Here is a 24,008-nt window from a genome sequence, read left to right as displayed (position 1 = left end):
AACTTAAGCTTGCATTCTGATTTTGGATAATTTAAATTGTGGGTTTGTTGACAGTGTTTTGTGTCAACTTTGGTTAATTAATATGTTGGGTTACTTTTAAACTACATATTTTGGTATGCTTTCCTTTTGGAAAACTTTTGAAATAAAAGAATGCAATATTGTTTGTTAAATTCATTTAAGTTCGATCAAGCTGTGGGACCAAGTGACGGAGCCGTTAAGTGTTTTGACGGGGCCATCACAGAGGTGATCACGGTCACTCGACGATCATGCTTGAAGCGGTTGCTTCATACGATATGTGGATATGGCATGCGTTTTTTGGGATGGCGGGTTCAAACAATGACATTAATGTGTTAAATCATTCTCCGTTGTTTGATTCCCTTCGTAAGGATAGAGCCGCACCTTCACCGTTTGAAGTAAACGGAAACCAGTATCCCTTTGGTTACTACTTGGCGGACGGGATATATCCCGATTGGACAACACTAATAAAGGGGTATACGACTCCTATTGAAGAGCCTAGAAAAAAATTTACTAAATTTCAATCGAGTGCTAGAAAGGATGTTGAGCGTACATTTGGTGTTTTACAAGGTCGGTTTGCGATTTTAAAAACACCGGCACGAGTTATGAGTGTTAATAAGATGAGAAGGATAATGTATAGTTGTATTGTTATGCACAACATGATACAAGAAGATAACGGGTTTGCGTTAAGTACTTGGGAACAAGAATGGTTAGATAAACCCGAAAACCGGCCTCGTCGCAATATTCGGAGAAGGGTCAAAGATCTTCGATCACGAGAGAAAGAGATTCGCGATCGAGATGTGCACGATCAACTTCGTGAAGATTTAACGGCTCATATTTGGAACCTCCCGCCAAACTTTCGCTCGATGCATAACTAGTGTTTTTTTTTAATAATGTATTGTAATGTTTTTTTTTTTGCGTGTATTTTTTTTAATTGTAATGTTTTTTTTAAATAATTAATGTACTTTTGTCTAATTTATTTTATATTTTATATTAAACAAAATCAAAAATAATTTAAAAACAATTAAAAAAAAGAAAAAGAAAATGCCACGTCACAGTCTTACCATGACAAAAGCTCCCCATTACAACTCCCCCCAAAATGTCATTGTCCCAGTCACAGTTTTTCCCCAAAAAGTGCATCTCACCCACTCCACGTCACAATCACCAATATCTGTGGTCTAAGAAAACTATTATGATTATATATAATTTTAAAAAATCCTACATGGCAAAATCCTAGCCTTTAGATGGACATAGTAACTTTCAATCCTAGCCATTTAAATTCCAAATGACATCATTTAAGGATTTAACCAACAGTTAATGTTGCTAATTACCCTAATATCCTTAACTAGGAAGTGGCCGTTGGCCCACTTCGTTGGGCCAGAAAATTTGAGCCTACTAACCGAAGTTTGTTTAAGGAAAAAAAATTTTTTTACTGTAGCGAGTACTGTTCATTCGTGCCGGCTGTTATATATGTTGAAAACTAGATTTATGAGCCCGTCCGTTGGACGGGTACTCATCCGAGAAAATTTTGTTTTTTTCGGACATTTTCTAACTAAAAGTTGTACGTATAATTTGAAGAGAACACATAATAAATACAAGTAAAACCTTTCAAATATGTTTATCATATAAATGTTCGCAACACAAGTTTTCGTTAATGTTAAAATAAAAACATTTAAAAGATAAAAAGCACGTTCGTTGTACTTGTACTTGAATAAGCAGTTTGTGCCTGGCTTTAGTAGATTTTCTTGTTTGAATTGCTTAAATCCATAAGACACACATAGATTTAGTTTTTTTTTCTACTTCTCTTGTTTCAACTTCCATTTGTACTTAACTTTCTCCATATTGAAGCATGAAACTCTTTTACCACTTCGTAGACCCGGAAGTAACATCATTTTGTTTGGCAGACGCTACAAACACAAAATACAGTTACAGAAATCTAATTATAGGAGCAACAATTAATTTGATTACGTTAAGCACACACATTATTATCTAATAATAGATATTAATAAAAAATAATGTGATATTAAATTAAGTAATTAGACTCACTAAAACATTACCCCTTGGCACTGTTGTAAACGGCGTCTGTTGCGTCCGTTGCGACGTCCGTTGCGGCGTTTTGGTGACTAAACTGTTTTGACCCCGCCCCGTTTTCTTATAAGCCGGTCAATGGTCAAAAGTCAGGTCAAATGTAGGAAAAATTGGGTCAACGCTGGTCAAAAGTCTAAATTCTGTCAAAATCGGTCATAAGTCGGTCAAATCAATCAAAATTGACTTAGTTTAGTATTGCATTTTGTATTATATTAACGCTAATAGCAATTATAGGTACAAACTTGTCAACGAAGGTTTTTTAGCTCTAAAATATGTATAAATATATATTTATATATAGAAAAGTCAACATTTGTCAACATCCGTTTCGACCCCGTCTCGGCCCCGTTTTTTCCGTTGCAACGTTTTGAGGTCGCTACTGTTTCGGCCCCGTCTCGCGTCTTTTTCAACCTTGCCCATTGGTATTAATATTTCGCAATTCGAATCAGTAACTTCTTGTTGTAGTTCATATGGTTGAACCATTGCAGGCATCACATGATTGTGTATTGATGAATATTCACAGTCATCTTGTTTATATATTAGTAGCTCTATATTAAGTTCATTGATGACATAAAAAATGAGACAATCTCCACAATTGATGTTTAGATCCGAAACAATGTCTTGCCATCCTTGACATAGCATTAATTTTCCTTGAACAATTGATATTCCTACCCATTTCTTATAAGATTCATTATAGTGTATGACCACGTGATGTTTTGGGCTCTCCCTTGCTTTATATGCAGACAAACATTTTTTTTTCCAGGATCTATAAACGTAACAGAGTTAAAACGTTTAGAATGAAGTAACTCTCATTTTTGATAGTTATTAAAACTTTGGGAATTTTAGTAAAATATGTGTTTTGAATATAGAGTAAAGAAAATAGTAAAATATGAAGTAACTCTCATTTATGAAATTATTATTGTTATTATTATTATGATGTATGAACTATATAAGAAAATAAGAAGATGGTCTTACTTGAAACGTCGACCAACAGGGATTTTAAAGAGCAACAATCGCTCCCAAAATTGATTGCCAGGTAGACTATCGATCGACATGTAAGCAAAATATCCCCATAGAACTGAGGTTGGTATCATTCTGATAGCAGGAATAGCGAAAACTGCAAATCCTACCATAATCGATTACGGCAGAATAGTAACACGTTGCTCGTTAACTCGAACAGGCAAGTAAGCCCCGATATGCCTTTCGGGATCAAATTTTCCTTCGTGTCTCCACCATCGTCACCGTTCATTACAACTTCTTTTAAGTTCTCCAACTCCATATCAACAACACTCTGCAAACAAAAAAATTTACTCAACTAAATAAGAGTAATATTTTAAAATACAATTTAAAAAGATTAATGATATTATTAAAATAGAACATACATTTGAATGTGGTTCCATTTCAACGAAAACATCATGCATCCTGCAAAAGATTTCTGAGTTGCTTGCTTCCAACTTTATGCCTTCCTTTGCACACTTAACCATATTCTTTCGCATCATCTATCATTAAAAAAAATTCAATTAATTAAAGTTAAATAGTGTCACCGGAATGTATCAACTTTATTTATGCGTGTTACTGTTCAAAAAAAATTAAATAAAAAATAAAATATGTGTGTCTGACATGCCTTTTGAGAACCGAAAGATTCCGTGTGTGCATAGGTGATTATGGGAGAAAGGTGGGATGCCAATTAAACCACACATTAAAGTCTGAAGTAATAAAGGTGGATTTTTGGGATACAAAATTAGCAAAAAAGAACTAATAATACAAATATTTGTGAAGGAATGTAAATTTTAGAAATGTATCATGAGCCCAAGCAAAAACACATCGTAATGATATGCAGACGGGTTTGTAAGATTGAATTCTTTCTGTTGGGCCATTTGTGCAGCTACACCATGATCGAAAAAGTACAAGGCTGTTATCATCATAGCTGGTACTATGGCACTAAAAACGTGAAGTGCTAGAACCTTTACCATATCATGTAGTCAGATTACAGTTTCGTTTTCTATCATTATCCAATTAAAATGTTCACAAAATGGTATTCAACATTAGGAAGCTTATACACAGTTGTAGTAAATGGACAGGTTGGTCCAAATGGGTGATTTTGGTATTGGTTGGGACAGTTTGTGTTGGTGAGAAACACTTTTTATCCAAAATTCCTATATTTTATATACAAAGTAGTATGATCACCAAAAAGATTGAATTATTCCATAAAATATGATTTTGGAGGTTTTATTACTTCTATGCATTAGATTCGAATATGTGTTCACCCATTTGACCCGTTTCCTTTAGGCTAGAATAAACATTATACGTTTGACCCATTTACACAACCAATTCAATATTAAATGGGTTGAAATTTCCACCTGTAACTCAAATGTATCTTTCACAAAGTTTATTTAGGGAACACTTTTATACCTTGATGACGGTCCAATGGGATAACGAACCAGCCTCCCAAGGTAGAGGAAAAAAAGTTGCGTTTGAGACATCATGAGGAAGTTCGGATGGCTTGGTATAAGATAACGTTTAGCACATATACAATTATATTAGGAGCAATAAGCACATGTCTCAATAAACTATCAAGAGAATTATATTAAAACATAAAACCCCAAACACAAACCTTGATCTTCCTATATTGAAATCGAGAGTTTTCAAAGTCTAAGTGTAAAAACTTCAATAATTAGATAACAAAACGTTAAATTAGTAGACAAATATGGAGTTATGAAAATGAAAGCATTTGATCAACCTAATAGTTTTGTAATTACCTGAAAACACGCGTTATGATGGAGATCAAAAAGAAGATGTAGAAATAAAGTAAGATTCATTAGATTGAGGTTGAGTACCAATGGAGTAGTAATGTATTTGTGGTTGAACCATGTTGACTGTGTGGTACAGAGCAGAATAGAAAGCTAGCAAATATTAATATGCAGCTAACTAATACGGAGTATTATTGTTTTAAGGGATATATAGATAAAAGTGGCCATGAAAATCAAGCAAAGATCATTAAAACAAACGAATGGGCTCACAATTATATTTAAATAGATACATCAAAATCAAAAACCATCAAACTAAACAAACGTCAATTAAGATTAAGATTTCTATTTAAAACTTCTTTTTAAAGCTTTTAAGTGCTTCAAAATAAACTGTGAACATGATTTCAAAATAAGGAATCAAGGATTTACAGTTTACAAATCAAACATTTCAGGATAGTTCTTCAACATCGAACTTCTGAATATGATAAGGGATAAATTATTTCATTGGATCAATGTATGAACACAATAACACAATTTACATAAACTTCAAACAAAAATACGTGAATAACAAAGGCATAAGAAAAGTTGTTTCAATACAACTATTCATTTACGCACAAAATTAATAGAGACCAAATTTATTGCACAAAAGCACAATTACCTTTCAGTATGAAACATATGTCTTAGTATTGTATGTTGCCTGTTCATTGTCCATGTCGAACATATTCAGCTACAAAACCTGCAAGTATTTGCAAATATCATATCCAAAGATCCAATCAGATATTAACAATTCCTGTTATATAGTTGCCATCTTAAAAATATATCTATACATCTACATATAATAATTCAGTACAATAAGCAACCTATTTTGAAAATGCAATAAAGAACACTTTAATAGTACATCAGCATCTTGATAAGGATGTAAAATGGAAGGGCTGGTAGTGTCTTTAAATGGATCACCACTTACATATGGAATATCATCCATAACCTTTGGTTTGGACTTTTTTTGAAGAAGTATAAGTTTATTACTGTGACGACCCGGAAATTTCCGACCAAATTTAAACCTAACCTTTATATGTTTCTGACACGATAAGCAGAATTTGTAATGTTGAATCTCAAAAAGTTTTGAACTACATTCATGTAATCAATTACCTTTTGACCGTGTTTGACGATTCACTAACAATTATGTGTATATAGATATGTATATATAATATATAATAACTGAAAACATTAACAAAGTATTTTATATATGATACTTTACATGAACGTATTTGTTTCGATATATTTATCGATAGAATTAAGAGATAATATCAAATGATTGAATTATCAGATACATGATGATATGATTATGGGCCAATGTTATGAGGTCCACTGTGATTAAAGAAATCTATTCTTTTTGACAATATTCGGAAAATGGTAAAGTGATCTATAAGTAAGAATGTGGAGTGTAAATAACTTAGATGTTGGATATCGACAAGTTAAGTAACTCGACATTTTTCATTAAGATGATTTCATACGTTTATTAAACCTTTGGACTTTATCCCATGCTTCACCAACAGACTGTAATTTAAAAACTTGAAACCTATTATGAATATATATAATTCTACTTTTCTAAAATGTTTTATGATATAACGATTTAAATTAATATTAAATATATTTATTCGCGTATTATTCGTACATAGTTTTATACTTTTACTATACTTTAACTTTACATTTACTTTACTTTTACTTTACTTTTACTTTACTTTAACTTTAATAATTCACTTTAATAATTCATACTTTAATAACTCATACTTTAATAATTCATACTTTAATAATTCACTTTAATAATTCATACTTTAATAATTCACTTTAATAATTCATACTTTAATAATTCACTTTAATAATTCATACTTTAATAATTCACTTTAATAATTCATACTTTAATAATTCACTTTAATAATTCAAAAATCTATTATAAATAGAATTCAATAGGTTTCATTATTTCATAGAAACTTGAAAATATATTTCTCTAAACTCTCTCAATCGAATTACATATATATATTTACTTAGTATTATTTCAAGATATTATTAGTATACATAAAATACTACGACGGAGTTATATTCAGACGATTTCAAAATAAGTTTTCAAACGGGATAGAGCTAAGGAAATTATGGGTTATAGCTATGGAGGTTATAAGTATGGTTCGAGGGTATTGCTCGTGAGGTAAACCTAACGTTTATCATTTTCGTTGCGTCTACGTACTTTCCTGCAATATTGAATCACAATATTGATACGTGAGCATTCATATCTTATTTTTTTTATATTCATAGTGTATCCCTGACTAGTGCTCGAGTATATATGATTATGCATGTTTGTATGCTTAGTTTCGTCGTTAAATAGTTTATGATAAATCACGAATTTGATACATATGCTACTGAGATAAGGTATATGATATGCATGTCGTTAAAAAGCTAAAGAAAAATTAATAACTTTTTATTTAGAAATCGTGTGGGTTCGATGAACGGATTAAAAGATATGGCCAACTGAATTATTATTAATTTTAATATTATTATTAAAACTATTATTATAATTGTTATCAGTTGATGTTATTACTAAAATTATCTTTATTACTAAAAATTAATATTTTTATTGAAACTATCATTTTATTATTTGTATCATTATTATTATTATCAATATTATTTAATCAAATAAATATGCGTACAAAGATATTTTTAACACACGTAATATAATTACATTAATAATACATACCACTATATTTTTATGATATCAAGTGAATTTTATAAATTTTATTACTTGAGATATATAAAAGTATATTTTTTATCATATATGAATTTAAATATAAATTTTTATTTATTAATAAATGACTTGTATTATTTAGTATAATAAGATCTGATAAATATATTTAAATATATAAAACGACTATATATAAGTTATATAATAAACATGTATAGATTTTGGAAGTCATTTTGGGTCAAGTTGACTTTTGTTGACTTTTGCATGTCGGTCTCGAGCATTAGGATTGCGATACACTACGTCTTGACCTAAATTGTTAGACAGATATTGACCAACATATAAATATATATACTTAATATAGGTTCGTGAATCCGAGACAAACCCTGCACTTGTTCAGTTCCGTCATATACATAATTGCTACGAAATACAGTATTGTGAGTTTCATTTGCTCCCTTTTTAATTGCTTTTGCAATATATATTTTTGGGACTGAGAATACATGCGCTGTTTTTATAAATGTTTTACGAAATAGGCACAAGTACTAAAACTAATTCTACGTGGGTTTAAACCAGAAATATACCCTTAGCTTGGTAACATTAAACTACTTGTCTATGTACGGTAGGCGCGAATCCTAAAGATAGATCTATTGGGCCTGACAAACCCCATCCTGACTATGGGATGCTTTAGTACTTCGAGGTTATATTAAACACACCTGATCTGGTGTACTTCAGAGGGTAAAACATGAACGTTAAGGCTTGTTACCGGGTGCCTACAACTTATAGAATACTTTTATACACTTGCGAGTGTACATATATTTATAAACAGAAATCTTGTGGTCTATTACTATTACGAAAATGATTGATTATGATAAACTAATGAACTCACCAACCTTTTGGTTGACACTTTAAAGCATGTTTATTCTCAGGTATTAAAGAAATCTTCCGCTGTGCATTAGCTCATTTTAAGGATATTACTTGGAGTCATTCATGACATACTTTGAAAGACGTTGCATTCGAGTCGTTGAGTTCATCAAGATTAATATTAAGTCAATTATAGTTGGATGTAATATGAAATGGTATGCATGCCGTCAATTTTAGATGTAAAGAAAGTTTGTCTTTTAAAAACGAATGCAATGTTTGTAAAACGTATCATATAGAGGTCAAATATCTCGCGATGTAATCAACTATTGTGAATCGTTTATAATGTATATGAACGGGTCCTTTCAATTACATTGGGGACATTGAGCTAACCCACTTGAAACATAAGATAACGCCAAGATAACGCGGTCCAAACCAACACCATAAGTGGGACCCCATAATCCACTATAAAACTTCGCAACCACCCTGTACCATAACGCCAAGACCTAGCACCTCGACTCTTCATATAAGTGATAAGAATACCAAACGAAAAAATAACTGCAAGTATGTGATGACCTGGAAATTTCCGACCAAATTTAAACTTTAATCTTTATATGTTTCCGACACGATAAGCAAAATCTGTAATGTTGAGTCTCGAAAGTTTTGAAATCTATATTTATGTATTCATTACCCTCCGACTTTTCCCGATAATTCACGAACATGTATTTGTAAATTAATATATATATGTATATATATATATATATATATATATATATATATATATATATATATATATATATATATATATATATATATATATATATATATATATATATATATATATATATATATATATATATATATATATATATATATATATATATATATATATATATATATATATATATATATATATATATATATATATATATATATATATATATATATATATATATATATATATATATATATGAAAATGTAAGGATGTATAATAATTAGAAGTAATGAAACATACTTAAAATTTAATATGTAAAATAAAATACAATTTAATCAATTGAGTTGAATATGTAAAGTAGTAAATAAAATAATGAAGTCGCTATTAAAATAAATATCCATATATATATATATATATATATATATATATATATATATATATATATATGAATCTATACATAATTAAAGTTGTATGTATATTATAAATATAAAATAAATATTAAATATTCAACATATGTTATTACACCATATTAATAATAAAGACTAAGTACAAGCTAAAATATTAAAGTTATATTACTAACCTTACTTTCAATATAAATGTTAATATTATTATTTGAATTAGTAATGTTATTATATAAAAATATATAAAAGTTGTTATGTATAAGTTATCATATTATTAATTATTATGATTAAAATTATTATTGTTTAAGATTACTATTGTTATTAAATGTATTAAAAACCATATTATTATATCTATAAAGTATTATAGGAATTTTTATCATTAGTATTACTACATATGTTTGTTAATAAGATAAACTATAAACTATGAATACAATTACATAAATAAAAGAGTTATATAAATTTGGATATAAATACAATACATGAATAATGATATTCTTACAGATTATAATTAAAATTAATTATATAGACATATGCAAAAATACAGATTATAGTTAGAGATACAAATACGGATATATATATATACATACGGTAAAATACATATATATTTTTTTTATCTAAAATTTTGTATCCTGTTTCTAATGGTTATCCAAAATGTGCTGTAATTAGTTTCATAATAGCAAACCTGTACGAATAAATCCCAAGTGGTCCTGATAACAGACAAATTCTGTTAGGGTAGTTTGGAGTTTTCTGCTTGTTCTTTGATTCGATTAAATTGGGTCATACCAATCAAGATAACAAACAAAACGTTAATTGAGTGATATTAACTTTAATTATATTCTGCTAACACATATATGATACCTACATACATGCATATGACATACAAACACACACCCTAATAAACACTTGTTCCACTACATCGAAACATTAACCTGACCATAATCAATTTATATTTCTCTATCCTTATTTTTTTTCTTCATATGATCAAACACTCATAACACCATTTTGCTTGTTTGAAAGTTGATGAAGTATTCGATCACCGTCATCCGAAACAAGTCTTCTTGTTACTTACAATTGTTACACGATTTAACCACCACTTGGTTTCATCTATCACTACTGCCACTCACCACCGGCATCCTCCACCATCTCCGACCACAAACACAATCGAACACCAACACCTTTCTTTTCTCTCTCTTCTCTCTCTCTTCAATGAAACCCACTTCTTCTTTCTCCTACAATCGCTGCTACAATTCACGGTATTCTGTTCTAGTCGATCACCATAACCATCACATCATTAATTTCATCTTCTTATTCGATCGGACCCGCTAACTGCTACACGATCATACATGTTTCCTGCTGCTATTATTATTACGTTCTCTTCTGTACGTTTCTTTTTCTGTTTTGCGTCGAACCTCAAAACTACCAGGCATACCACCATATCATGCAACCTAGTCGAGATTCTGTCTCCTTTTTGTTTAAAACGAGAACCCTCACAAACCACCACCATACACGAAATTGTTTCTATTCTTTATTTATACATCGAAAAGATGAAAAGGTGATGAGGAGAATAAAATAAACCATAAGGTTATTTGATGATTGAACTTCTTTTGAGTATTGGCCGACAATTACATAAAGGAGTTGGTCACTTGTACAACTTGTGAATTAAATAATTAGACTGCTATAATTCTGTCTGCAATTTTTTTTTTATTCTTTTACAAACCGAAAACTTACTTGGGCCGTAAGGGATACTTGGGCCGAGGTCATTATGGGTCGAGATTAAATGGTTGAGCCATGACCCAGCTTGGGTTTTCTAAATAGACTAAGAACTGAATCGCAAGAGTTCATTGCAGATGTCATTTTTTTTTCTGTTATTAAACGATAAGATGATGGTGATCGTGAATAGATTATGAAGATGAGATTCGAAAATGATGAGGGTTAAATGATGATGATGTTATGATCTTTTAGTGATGATAATTTAGCGATGATGATGACGGTTAGAATTAGGTGATGATATTATAATGTCAAGATGATAATGATGATGCTGTGATTATGATGAAGAAGATGATGAGATGTTAAAATGGGTTTGATCCTTGTGATGGAGAAGGAATTAGGGAACAGAAAAAGATGATTTAAATGTTTTTGAGTTTGGGTTTAGACAGAGGTGACGAGCCAGCAGAATGGTTAGAAGATCTTTGGGGTTTCCATGAGGTCACGGGTTCGAGTCCCGGCTTGCGCAGATTATTTATATTTTATTTTTAAACTTCTAGAGGTAGTTCTCTTTCCTTTTATTATTATTATTAGTAATTTATTATTATTATTATTATTATTATTATTATTATTATTATTATTATTATTAGGAGTAGCATTGTAGTTATTATTATTATTATTACTAATAAGAGTTACCTTTTGTTATTATTAACCTAATTAAAATTTCAAATATAATTACTATTATTATTGTTATTACTAATACTATTATTGTTACTAGTATTATTAGAAAGTAATATTATTAATATTATCATTGGTATTATGTTATAAATATTAATATTATTAGGATTGACACAAGTATTATTATTAATATTAGCATTTTCATTAATATAATTATCATAACCGGTATTATATTATTAAAGATTAACATAACTATTATAAAAAGTATCATGTCTTTTAATCTATAATTTTGTTAAAACTATTATTAATACTATCATTATTTTTACTAGTACTATTAAAATTATTTTTATTATCATTATACTTATTTTGGTACTATTATAACTGGTGCTTTGTAAATAAAAGATTAATTATATAAAAATATATTTAATGCTCATATTTAAATATATAAATATTTTCATATATAAAATGAATATATAATGAAGTAGCTAAATTAGTAATATAAAAATTATATCACGACTAATAAATATATATATAATTATTCGATTACAATTACGTGTGTTAATATATATATACGAATGATATAGGTTCGTGAATCCGAGGCCAACCTTGCATTGTTTAGTTGTTCAATGTCGTTATATGTATTTTTACTACAAAATACAATACGGTGAGTTTCATTTGCTCCCTTTTACTCTTTACGTTTTTGGGCTGAGAATACATGCAAATGCTTTCATAACTGTTTTACAATATTTATATGCGTGAGTTTCATTTGCTCCCTTTTTAAATGCTTTTGCAATATATATTTTTGGGACTGAGAATACATGCAAATGCTTTAATAACTGTTTTACAATATTTATATGCGTGAGTTTCATTACTCCCTTTTTAAATGCTTTTGCAATATATATTTTTGGGACTGAGAATACATGCGCTGTTTTTATAAATGTTTGACGAAATAGACACAAGTACTTAAAACTACATTCTATGGCTGGATTATTAAACCGAATATGCCCCTTTTTAGTCTGGTAATCTAAGAATTAGGGAACAGACACCCTAATTGACGCGAATCCTAAAGATAGATCTATTGGGCCCAACAAGCCCCATCCAAAGTACCGGATGCTTTAGTACTTCGAAATTTATATCATGTCCGAAGGAGGATCCCGGAATGATGGGGATATTCTTATATACATATTGTGAATGTCGGTTACCAGGTGTTCAATCCATATGAATGATATTTTTGTCGCTATGCATGGGACGTATGTTTATGGGAAATGGAAATATGAAATCTTGTGGTCTATTAAAATTATGAAATGATTATTTATGTTAAACTAATGAACTCACCAACCTTTTGGTTGACACTTTAAAGCATGTTTATTCTCAGGTATGAAAGAAATCTTCCGCTGTGCATTTGCTCATTTTAAAGATATTACTTGGAGTCATTCATAGCATATTTCAAAAAGACGTTGCATTCGAGTCATCGAGTTCATCAAGAATATTATTAAGTCAGTTATAGCTAAATATATTATGAAATGGTATGCATGCTGTAACTTTTGATGTCATGAAAGTTTGTCTTTTAAAAACGAATGCAGTGTTTGTAAAATGTATCATATAGAGGTCAAGTACCTCGCGATGTAATCAACTATTGTGAATCGTTTTGTAATCGATATGGACTTTGTCCAGATGGATTAGGACGGGTCCTTTCAGTTGGTATCAGAGCGGTGGTCTTAGCGAACTAGGTCTTGCATTAGTGTGTCTAACTGATAGTTGTTTAGATGCATTAGTGAGTCTGGACTTCGACCGTGTCTACATGTCAAAAGTTTTGCTTATCATTTCGTGTCGAAAATTACCTGCTTATCATTCTTAAGGAATCATTTGCTTATTATTCTTAGTCTAGACACATCTTACTGCATTGATTGCATGAACAGTGTATAGACAAAAATTCATATCTTAGCGTATCTGTTACTGTAGACTTTATCTGACACGTTTCCTTAATTCCCTTCGTAATCTACGAGATCTTCTGTACTATACATAGATATTCTATGTAATTATAATATCATCCGATATCCGAAAATCATTTCATATCGAAAAATTCTTTATTCAATTGTACGAAATGGAACTCACAACTAGTTCAAGTCCCTCGGATTCCGATATGGAGTCCCACTCCAGCTCCGAAAGCAGCGTAACTAGAATGAATCAACCAATCATCCATCATCAATTCATCTGATAGGTTCGTAGTCGACATAATCAATGGAGACAAGAAGAAGGCGATCCTTTTCACCCACCGAATTTCCCTCTTGGTGATGAATCTGAATCACTTACCGGCGAACCTATCCGAAACACCATTTTCACCCTCATCGCCAGGATACCTCGCAACGATTACATAATTTCTACAATTCTAAACCTAATTCATCCACTTATTCAAATAACCAATCATCCCGGCGTAATAGAAGAAGTCAACGAACTTCGCGCTCGAGTAATCAATTTGGAAAATATGGTGCAAAATGTACCAGCTTCAGCAACATTATCGGCACCAACAGTACCACCAACAACAACATCCGCATCCCAAGCCTAAATTTCACAATCTATCCCACGAACATCAACATCATACGCACCATAGATACCAAGGAGTACCAACAGCAATGAACGATGAAGTATTGATCCATAACTTCATTAATATTCTGCGAAGAATATGTGGATCCTAATACTTTTAGAGATTACTTATTCTAGCTTAAATCGAAAATCAAATGAGTCTAATATTATATTGACTCATTAAATCCATAATTACATCTGAAGAAAATACATATGTATATATATTTTCATAAAGATTGTGATTAAAAATTCTTTCGTACAAACTGTTAATGATGAAAATATTTTAATGGGTAGGTAATACCCGAGGAATATATAGATTCCACATTAATAAGTTGCACCGTACATTCTTCAATTCAGATTCAGCAGTCATTAACAACACTGCTCAAATTCACACATACGTATCCGTTCACCAAAGAACAACTATTTTCATCCAAGTTCAATTTCATATTCAGATTTTGACCAATCAGAATCCAAGTCAAGATTGACAAGTGGCATAATGAAGAAAACATTTGACGGTATAAAATTTGTTAGAAACAAACAAATTAACTATGAGAAATTTTGTTAAGAATCCACGTTAACAAAATCCTAGCTAACAGTGGACTAATCGACTGAGGACTACCAACAGTGGACAATTAAAAATGAATTAAAATATTGATTATAACATATGAAACTAAACAATTTTTCAAGTTGCCACTTGATTTCATCTTAAACCTCAATTGTATCTTGACGATTACAATATGCGTTCAAACCTTTCATGATTCTTGAAAACACCTCAACTGATATGATGAACCAACCGCACTTCATCTACGAAAGAAAAGATTGATGTATATAGTTATGCACTTGAAAAACTCTCGGAAACTGAGTAAACGTTTAACACATAACTGTGCTAATTTCTTTAGTGTTATTATTACCCAAAATAACCTTGCTGTTCTTCTTCAAAATAGCAAATTTTGTCACAGCTCCAGCAAGATAACTTCGACTTTTCGTTCGAAACAACCTTATTATCACTTTGATTTATATGTATGCTCTTTTATTGTTACCGGAGAACCTTTTATATGTCACCATATTACCATCAGCGTTTAATCATCTAAAAACACAATTCTCCTGAAATCACGTCGGATTGATAGCCGATGATTCAGATATCGAAGCATTAAAAAAAAAATTGGTAAATGGTCTAAACGGCCAAAAGTTTGATAAGAAAGAAAGGAGTGTTAGGAACGTTCGATAAAAAAAATTGGGTATTGAAAAAAAAAACAGATTGAGCTACCCATGAAGGAGACCAAGGACAAATACAAGGACCAAACCCTATATTCAAAGGATTCCGATAATTCTGGATCCGTTGAAATCTTTAGAGAATATCTTGCTCCGAAGTCATGTTAAAATCTTACAGAAAATCTTTCTCCATCAAGCATCGAACTTAGAAATTCCAAAATATCATCATCAATATCTTCGATATTTCTGAGGATGTTTTCATAAATATTCTCGTCCAAAATTATATACTTCTTCGTGCTTCCTGTGTATCATTATATTGGAAACATTCAATAGAAAATTTAGTACCGAAAAGTAGATTATGCGAAACTATGAAGAAAGCCGTGGACAAATCATAAAGAATAAGTTTGACTTCAAAGAAAATAAATGATTCAATGTCTACTGAAGTCTTTAGCAAATATCTTGCTCCTGACTCTAAACCCTTGCGGACAATAGTCTCCATCATCCTCTGATCTTAGATATTCAAGGATATTATCGTATCTTTCATTATAAATATCCTCCATATTTCTGAAGATATTTTCATAACTATTCTTATCTGAAATCATTAACCTCTTAGTGGTATCAGTATTATATCATATAGAAACTGTAGTTTCTATATTCTGTGAACTTTCAAGCTTAAAATATGAATGTTATTGAAGTAATGTTGGGAACTGATGCATGAGTTAGTATAATATAATGACGCTTGGCCAACGTGATTATATTACAGTAAGTCATGCTGAGTTCTAATGGGACATGATGGTTCACAGTAGATCATACCACCATCATGTGTCATGTTACATAACTCTTTCATTCTAATTAACTTCTGAACATATCAAGAAAGTATATTCTTGATAGCTCTATTCTCAATGATTCTGGTAATTTGACGAATCAAATCGTGCTATTACGTTCTTTCTTGATTATAACATTAAATTCATTCGAAACTCCATACTTACAAATTCTGGACCATTACTCGTTTTACTAGAGATCGAGAGGAGATTAAAAAGACGAAGAGCTCCGAAACATAAAGGAAGATATAAAACTCGACAACAACACTGAAATTACAATAATTAAGAATTAAAACATCACGACAATTAAAAATTAAAAGATTACAATCAAACTACTCGTCATCGTCAATTGTCATCTGCAAAGTAGCGTTCATCAGTCATTTCACCATCCGTGAGGTACTCTGGAGACATCGGTATTTCTCTTGATGCTTCAACTGCTGCTTCAGCTGATTCATCGAGGTAACGATAACCCAACGTCTCTTCATCTTCAAGAACCGCATACAAAGAAATGCGTATACCGCGATCTTCAATGGTATCTTTTATAAAGTACCATTGATCATCGGTACATAGAAAACTTGCCCTACAATCCGCATCATAATCGTCTTTATAAAAGAACACAGACGTGAATTCACACGGAACTTTTTCCTTCAGAAAGGATAGCAAGTCTTGTAAACCAACATCACGAATGTCGATATCTTCAAACGAAATATTGTCGCCCCACTTATATTCCTTCATTTGATTACGAAAATCACCTCCGTAATGAACATCGAATGAAACAATCATTGGGGGAAGTGTTAACATTTTGCAGTATGGGAGTGTTTGATTTTGATTTTGAGAAAGGTGGAAATATAAAAGAAATATATGTTTGAGTGTATAAAATGAAGTATATGGTTGGTGTTTATATAGTGTAAAAGTGACCTTTGGGATAGCCGTTGGAATTTTTTTTTCTTTCTACTAACGGCTAAAAATTTGGGCAAGTTTTTGGGCGAAGGTGGACGATGCCCGTTGGGACCTCTCTCATGATAGTTTCATTCGTACTCTTCGATTAATCGAATCATTTTATCCATATTACTCAATGATGATAAAACTCAATTTATCAACTCATATTCGTCATGAAAACATTTTTATTGTTAACCATGACCACCTCACTCAAATTTCGGGACGAAATTTCTTTAACGGGTAGGTACTGTGATGACCTGGAAATTTCCGACCAAATTTAAACTTTAATCTTTATATGTTTCCGACACGATAAGCAAAACCTGTAATGTTGAGTCTCGAAAGTTTTGAAATCTATATTTATGTATTCATTACCCTCCGACTTTTCCCGATAATTCACGAACATGTATTTGTAAATTAATATATATATATATATATATATATATATGAAAATGTAAGGATGTATAATAATTAGAAGTAATGAAACATACTTAAAATTTAATATGTAAAATAAAATACAATTTAATCAATTGAGTTGAATATGTAAAGTAGTAAATAAAATAATGAAGTCGCTATTAAAATAAATATCCATATATATATATATATATATATATATATATATATATATATATATATATATATATATATATATATATTTATATATATATATATATATATGAATCTATACATAATTAAAGTTGTATGTATATTATAAATATAAAATAAATATTAAATATTCAACATATGTTATTACACCATATTAATAATAAAGACTAAGTACAAGCTAAAATATTAAAGTTATATTACTAACCTTACTTTCAATATAAATGTTAATATTATTATTTGAATTAGTAATGTTATTATATAAAAATATATAAAAGTTGTTATGTATAAGTTATCATATTATTAATTATTATGATTAAAATTATTATTGTTAGTATTAAGATTACTATTGTTATTAAATGTATTAAAAACCATATTATTTTACCTATAAAGTATTAAAGGAATTTTTATCATTAGTATTACTACATATGTTTGTTAATAAGATAAACTATAAACTATGAATACAATTACATAAATAAAAGAGTTATACAAATTTGGATATAAATACAATACATGAATAATGATATTCTTACAGATTATAATTAAAATTAATTATATAGACATATGCAAAAATACAGATTATAGTTAGAGATACAAATACGGATATATATATATATACATACGGTAAAATACATATATATTTTTTTTATCTAAAATTTTGTATCCTGTTTCTAATGGTTATCCAAAATGTGCTGTAATTAGTTTCATAATAGCAAACCTGTACGAATAAATCCCAAGTGGTCCTGATAACAGACAAATTCTGTTAGGGTAGTTTGGAGTTTTCTGCTTGTTCTTTGATTCGATTAAATTGGGTCATACCAATCAAGATAACAAACAAAACGTTAATTGAGTGATATTAACTTTAATTATATTCTGCTAACACATATATGATACCTACATACATGCATATGACATACAAACACACACCCAAATAAACACTTGTTCCACTACATCGAAACATTAACCTGACCATAATCAATTTATATTTCTCTATCCTTATTTTTTTTCTTCATATGATCAAACACTCATAACACCATTTTGCTTGTTTGAAAGTTGATGAAGTATTCAATCACCGTCATCCGAAACAAGTCTTCTTGTTACTTACAATTGTTACACGATTTAACCACCACTTTGTTTCATCTATCACTACTGCCACTCACCACTGGCATCCTCCACCATCTCCGACCACAAACACAATCGAACACCAACACCTTTCTTTTCTCTCTCTTCTCTCTCTCTTCAATGAAACCCACTTCTTCTTTCTCCTACAATCGCTGCTACAATTCACGGTATTCTGTTCTAGTCGATCACCATAACCATCACATCATTAATTTCATCTTCTTATTCGATCGGACCCGCTAACTGCTACACGATCATACATGTTTCCTGCTGCTATTATTATTACGTTCTCTTCTGTACGTTTCTTTTTCTGTTTTGCGCCGAACCTCAAAACTACCAGGCATACCACCATATCATGCAACCTATTCGAGATTCTGTCTCCTTTTTGTTTAAAACGAGAACCCTCACAAACCACCACCATACACGAAATTGTTTCTATTCTTTATTTATACATCGAAAAGATGAAAAGGTGATGAGGAGAATAAAATAAACCATAAGGTTATTTGATGATTGAACTTCTTTTGAGTATTGGCCGACAATTACATAAAGGAGTTGGTCACTTGTACAACTTGTGAATTAAATAATTAGACTGCTATAATTCTGTCTGCAATTTTTTTTTTATTCTTTTACAAACCGAAAACTTACTTGGGCCGTAAGGGATACTTGGGCCGAGGTCATTATGGGTCGAGATTAAATGGTTGAGCCATGACCCAGCTTGGGTTTTCTAAATAGACTAAGAACTGAATCGCAAGAGTTCATTGCAGATGTCATTTTTTTTTTCTGTTATTAAACGATAAGATGATGGTGATCGTGAATAGATTATGAAGATGAGATTCGAAAATGATGAGGGTTAAATGATGATGATGTTATGATCTTTTAGTGATGATAATTTAGCGATGATGATGACGGTTAGAATTAGGTGATGATATTATAATGTCAAGATGATAATGATGATGCTGTGATTATGATGAAGAAGATGATGAGATGTTAAAATGGGTTTGATCCTTGTGATGGAGAAGGAATTAGGGAACAGAAAAAGATGATTTAAATGTTTTTGAGTTTGGGTTTAGACAGAGGTGACGAGCCAGCAGAATGGTTAGAAGATCTTTGGGGTTTCCATGAGGTCACGGGTTCGAGTCCCGGCTTGCGCAGATTATTTATATTTTATTTTTAAACTTCTAGAGGTAGTTCTCTTTCCTTTTATTATTATTATTAGTAATTTATTATTATTATTATTATTATTATTATTATTATTATTATTATTATTATTATTATTATTATTATTATTATTATTATTATTATTAGGAGTAGCATTGTAGTTATTATTATTATTATTATTACTAATAAGAGTTACCTTTTGTTATTATTAACCTAATTAAAATTTCAAATATAATTACTATTATTATTGTTATTACTAATACTATTATTGTTACTAGTATTATTAGAAAGTAATATTATTAATATTATCATTGGTATTATGTTATAAATATTAATATTATTAGGATTGACACAAGTATTATTATTAATATTAGCATTTTCATTAATATAATTATCATAACCGGTATTATATTATTAAAGATTAACATAACTATTATAAAAAGTATCATGTCTTTTAATCTATAATTTTGTTAAAACTATTATTAATACTATCATTATTTTTACTAGTACTATTAAAATTATTTTTATTATCATTATACTTATTTTGGTACTATTATAACTGGTGCTTTGTAAATAAAAGATTAATTATATAAAAATATATTTAATGCTCATATTTAAATATATAAATATTTTCATATATAAAATGAATATATAATGAAGTAGCAAAATTAGTAATATAAAAATTATATCACGACTAATAAATATATATATAATTATTCGATTACAATTACGTGTGTTAATATATATATACGAATGATATAGGTTCGTGAATTCGAGGCCAACCTTGCATTGTTTAGTTGTTCAATGTCGTTATATGTATTTTTACTACAAAATACAATACGGTGAGTTTCATTTGCTCCCTTTTACTCTTTACGTTTTTGGGCTGAGAATACATGCAAATGCTTTCATAACTGTTTTACAATATTTATATGCGTGAGTTTCATTTGCTCCCTTTTTAAATGCTTTTGCAATATATATTTTTGGGACTGAGAATACATGCAAATGCTTTAATAACTGTTTTACAATATTTATATGCGTGAGTTTCATTACTCCCTTTTTAAATGCTTTTGCAATATATATTTTTGGGACTGAGAATACATGCGCTGTTTTTATAAATGTTTGACGAAATAGACACAAGTACTTAAAACTACATTCTATGGCTGGATTATTAAACCGAATATGCCCCTTTTTAGTCTGGTAATCTAAGAATTAGGGAACAGGCACCCTAATTGACGCGAATCCTAAAGATAGATCTATTGGGCCCAACAAGCCCCATCCAAAGTACCGGATGCTTTAGTACTTCGAAATTTATATCATGTCCGAAGGAGGATCCCGGAATGATGGGGATATTCTTATATACATATTGTGAATGTCGGTTACCAGGTGTTCAATCCATATGAATGATATTTTTGTCGCTGTGCATGGGACGTATGTTTATGGGAAATGGAAATATGAAATCTTGTGGTCTATTAAAATTATGAAATAATTATTTATGTTAAACTAATGAACTCACCAACCTTTTGGTTGACACTTTAAAGCATGTTTATTCTCAGGTATGAAAGAAATCTTCCGCCGTGCATTTGCTCATTTTAAAGATATTACTTGGAGTCATTCATAGCATATTTCAAAAAGACGTTGCATTCGAGTCGTCGAGTTCATCAAGAATATTATTAAGTCAGTTATAGCTAAATATATTATGAAATGGTATGCATGCTGTAACTTTTGATGTCATGAAAGTTTGTCTTTTAAAAACGAATGCAGTGTTTGTAAAATGTATCATATAGAGGTCAAGTACCTCACGATGTAATCAACTATTGTGAATCGTTTTGTAATCGTTATGGACTTTGTCCAGATGGATTAGGACGGGTCCTTTCAAAGTAGCCCGTTCGTATATAGCCACTGAAACTGGTACTGCTCTGCTGTATTGTTTTCTCCTTTTGGAACACGAAATTCACTAATTACTCCTTATTGTTCAAACACAACCCAAATTAGTAAAACAAAAGAAAAATGGGAAAACATTGAAAAAATGTGTGTGAGTACCCAAATAGCCTCTTGCATAAAAAGCACGAAAATAAGCATGTTGAAAAGCTCCGCTACAACCCTTGTAAACCGTGTGATGAGTGTGCAAGCATTTAGTACAGCAAGAATACACAACATGATCGCAGTCCACAAATAGACCCTAGTACAAAGATAGTTTAGTAAACATGTTATTACATAAACTCAATATTCATTAATAGAATTTTCTAACGATGGCCCTTAGGGCTATTAAGATGCAAAAAAGTCTTGTACTTTTTAATAACCGTCATGTGAAAGTCAACATTAACTGCTTTGTACAACACATTAATGCACCTTAACGACAATTTGTTGTTAAAAAAATCCTTAATAATATTTTTAATTATTAATTAATAATAAAATGTAAAGTGTGCATATCATTCAACCCATGCTAGAAACAATTCTTTCCCTAATTCTGGCCTTCCTTTGGCAAAATCATACAAGTAATTGTACATAATAACAGTAGGTTCAGCAACTCCTAATATTAGAAGAGGCTGCCCACCGAAAATCGCATGTATAATTCCGAAAATCGCATGTATAATTCCACAAATCGCAGTAGAAGTTAGCGTTTCAACCGAACTTAAAGTTCCATCTACCCTCCAACAAACAAATAATAATAATAATTAACATCTAGATACCCACAAATTTGAATCCATACTAAACCACACAATGGAAGATCATATCAAATAAAGCAAGAAACTTTTTTAAAATACTGATTTAAATGAAAATGAAAAAGATAATGATAGAGTTGTTACTACCTGTATCCCTATTCAGCTACTAACCAAATGCAATTACTGGCAGACCAAAAGCAAAGAAGATATATGCAGTTGGAGCCAATATCCTTAAAAATTAAAAAAGTAAAAAGAAATATTAGCACAAGATCTAAAATAAACACTCAAATTATTATACTATACACTTGTTGTGCACAATGTAACTTAATATAAGTAAGTACCCTAGCTCCAGAACATATGACATAACAAAGAAACTCACCTTAATCAAGAGAAGATCGCTAAATCGCCGTTCTTCATCATCATTGTTGGACGGTTCCATTATCGAACCCTAGAATTATTTATCCATTCTTCATCATCATGCCGATGCCGCCCGGATTCAATTCCATATCTCTTAATCGTCTCTTAATCGATTGAGGATATGATGAAGATGATGATGATGATTCTGATGAAGATGATGAAAAAACGGAACCCTAATTTTTCGATCAAAACTGATGGGTTGCGATTCATAAGAACATCGAAGATTGGAAAGAAGTTGAAAAAATTACTTCAATACATCCAATTTGAAAAGACCATAAAGGAATTTTAATGACTTTAAAATATTAATCAACAAACATATAGCAGTCAATTATGAATATGATCAGAATAACCATTCAATATATATCCAATTTGAAAACACCGTAAACGAACTTTCGTTCATTTTTGCTAATTGATGTACCAATTGACACAGTAGTCCGGATCAAATTAAGAGTGTAACAATGTCCGATCGGATGTAAAATCGATTCATGAATTGACAATGTTGAATCACGAAGAAAATTTTTTTGGCTAATCAATTGAATGAGATTTCAATTGTAATTGACGA

The 24,008-nt window shown here is 30.3% G+C and overlaps 1 protein-coding gene and 1 pseudogene across 1 annotated transcript; one reads left to right on the top strand and one right to left on the bottom strand.

The window, feature by feature from the left end:
* The first annotated feature begins 266 nt into the window (after nt 1–266).
* Nucleotides 267–893, top strand: LOC139855094 (protein ALP1-like). The gene has a single exon (XM_071844344.1). The coding sequence runs from the start codon at nt 267–269 to the stop codon at nt 891–893; it is 627 nt and encodes a 208-aa protein (XP_071700445.1).
* A 2,178-nt stretch (nt 894–3,071) lies between these two features.
* LOC139855093 (boron transporter 4-like) lies at nt 3,072–23,468 on the bottom strand (annotated as a pseudogene).
* Nucleotides 23,469–24,008: the final 540 nt, after the last annotated feature.

This window comes from Rutidosis leptorrhynchoides, chromosome 6, assembly GCF_046630445.1.
Source record: "Rutidosis leptorrhynchoides isolate AG116_Rl617_1_P2 chromosome 6, CSIRO_AGI_Rlap_v1, whole genome shotgun sequence".
Lineage (NCBI taxonomy): Eukaryota > Viridiplantae > Streptophyta > Magnoliopsida > Asterales > Asteraceae > Rutidosis > Rutidosis leptorrhynchoides.
This window is presented reverse-complemented; position numbering and strand designations above follow the sequence as displayed.

Excerpts from the sequence above, each read along its gene's own strand:
- LOC139855094 (XM_071844344.1), top strand. The coding sequence starts at position 267 with ATGCTTGAAGCGGTTGCTTCATACGATATGTGGATATGGCATGCGTTT.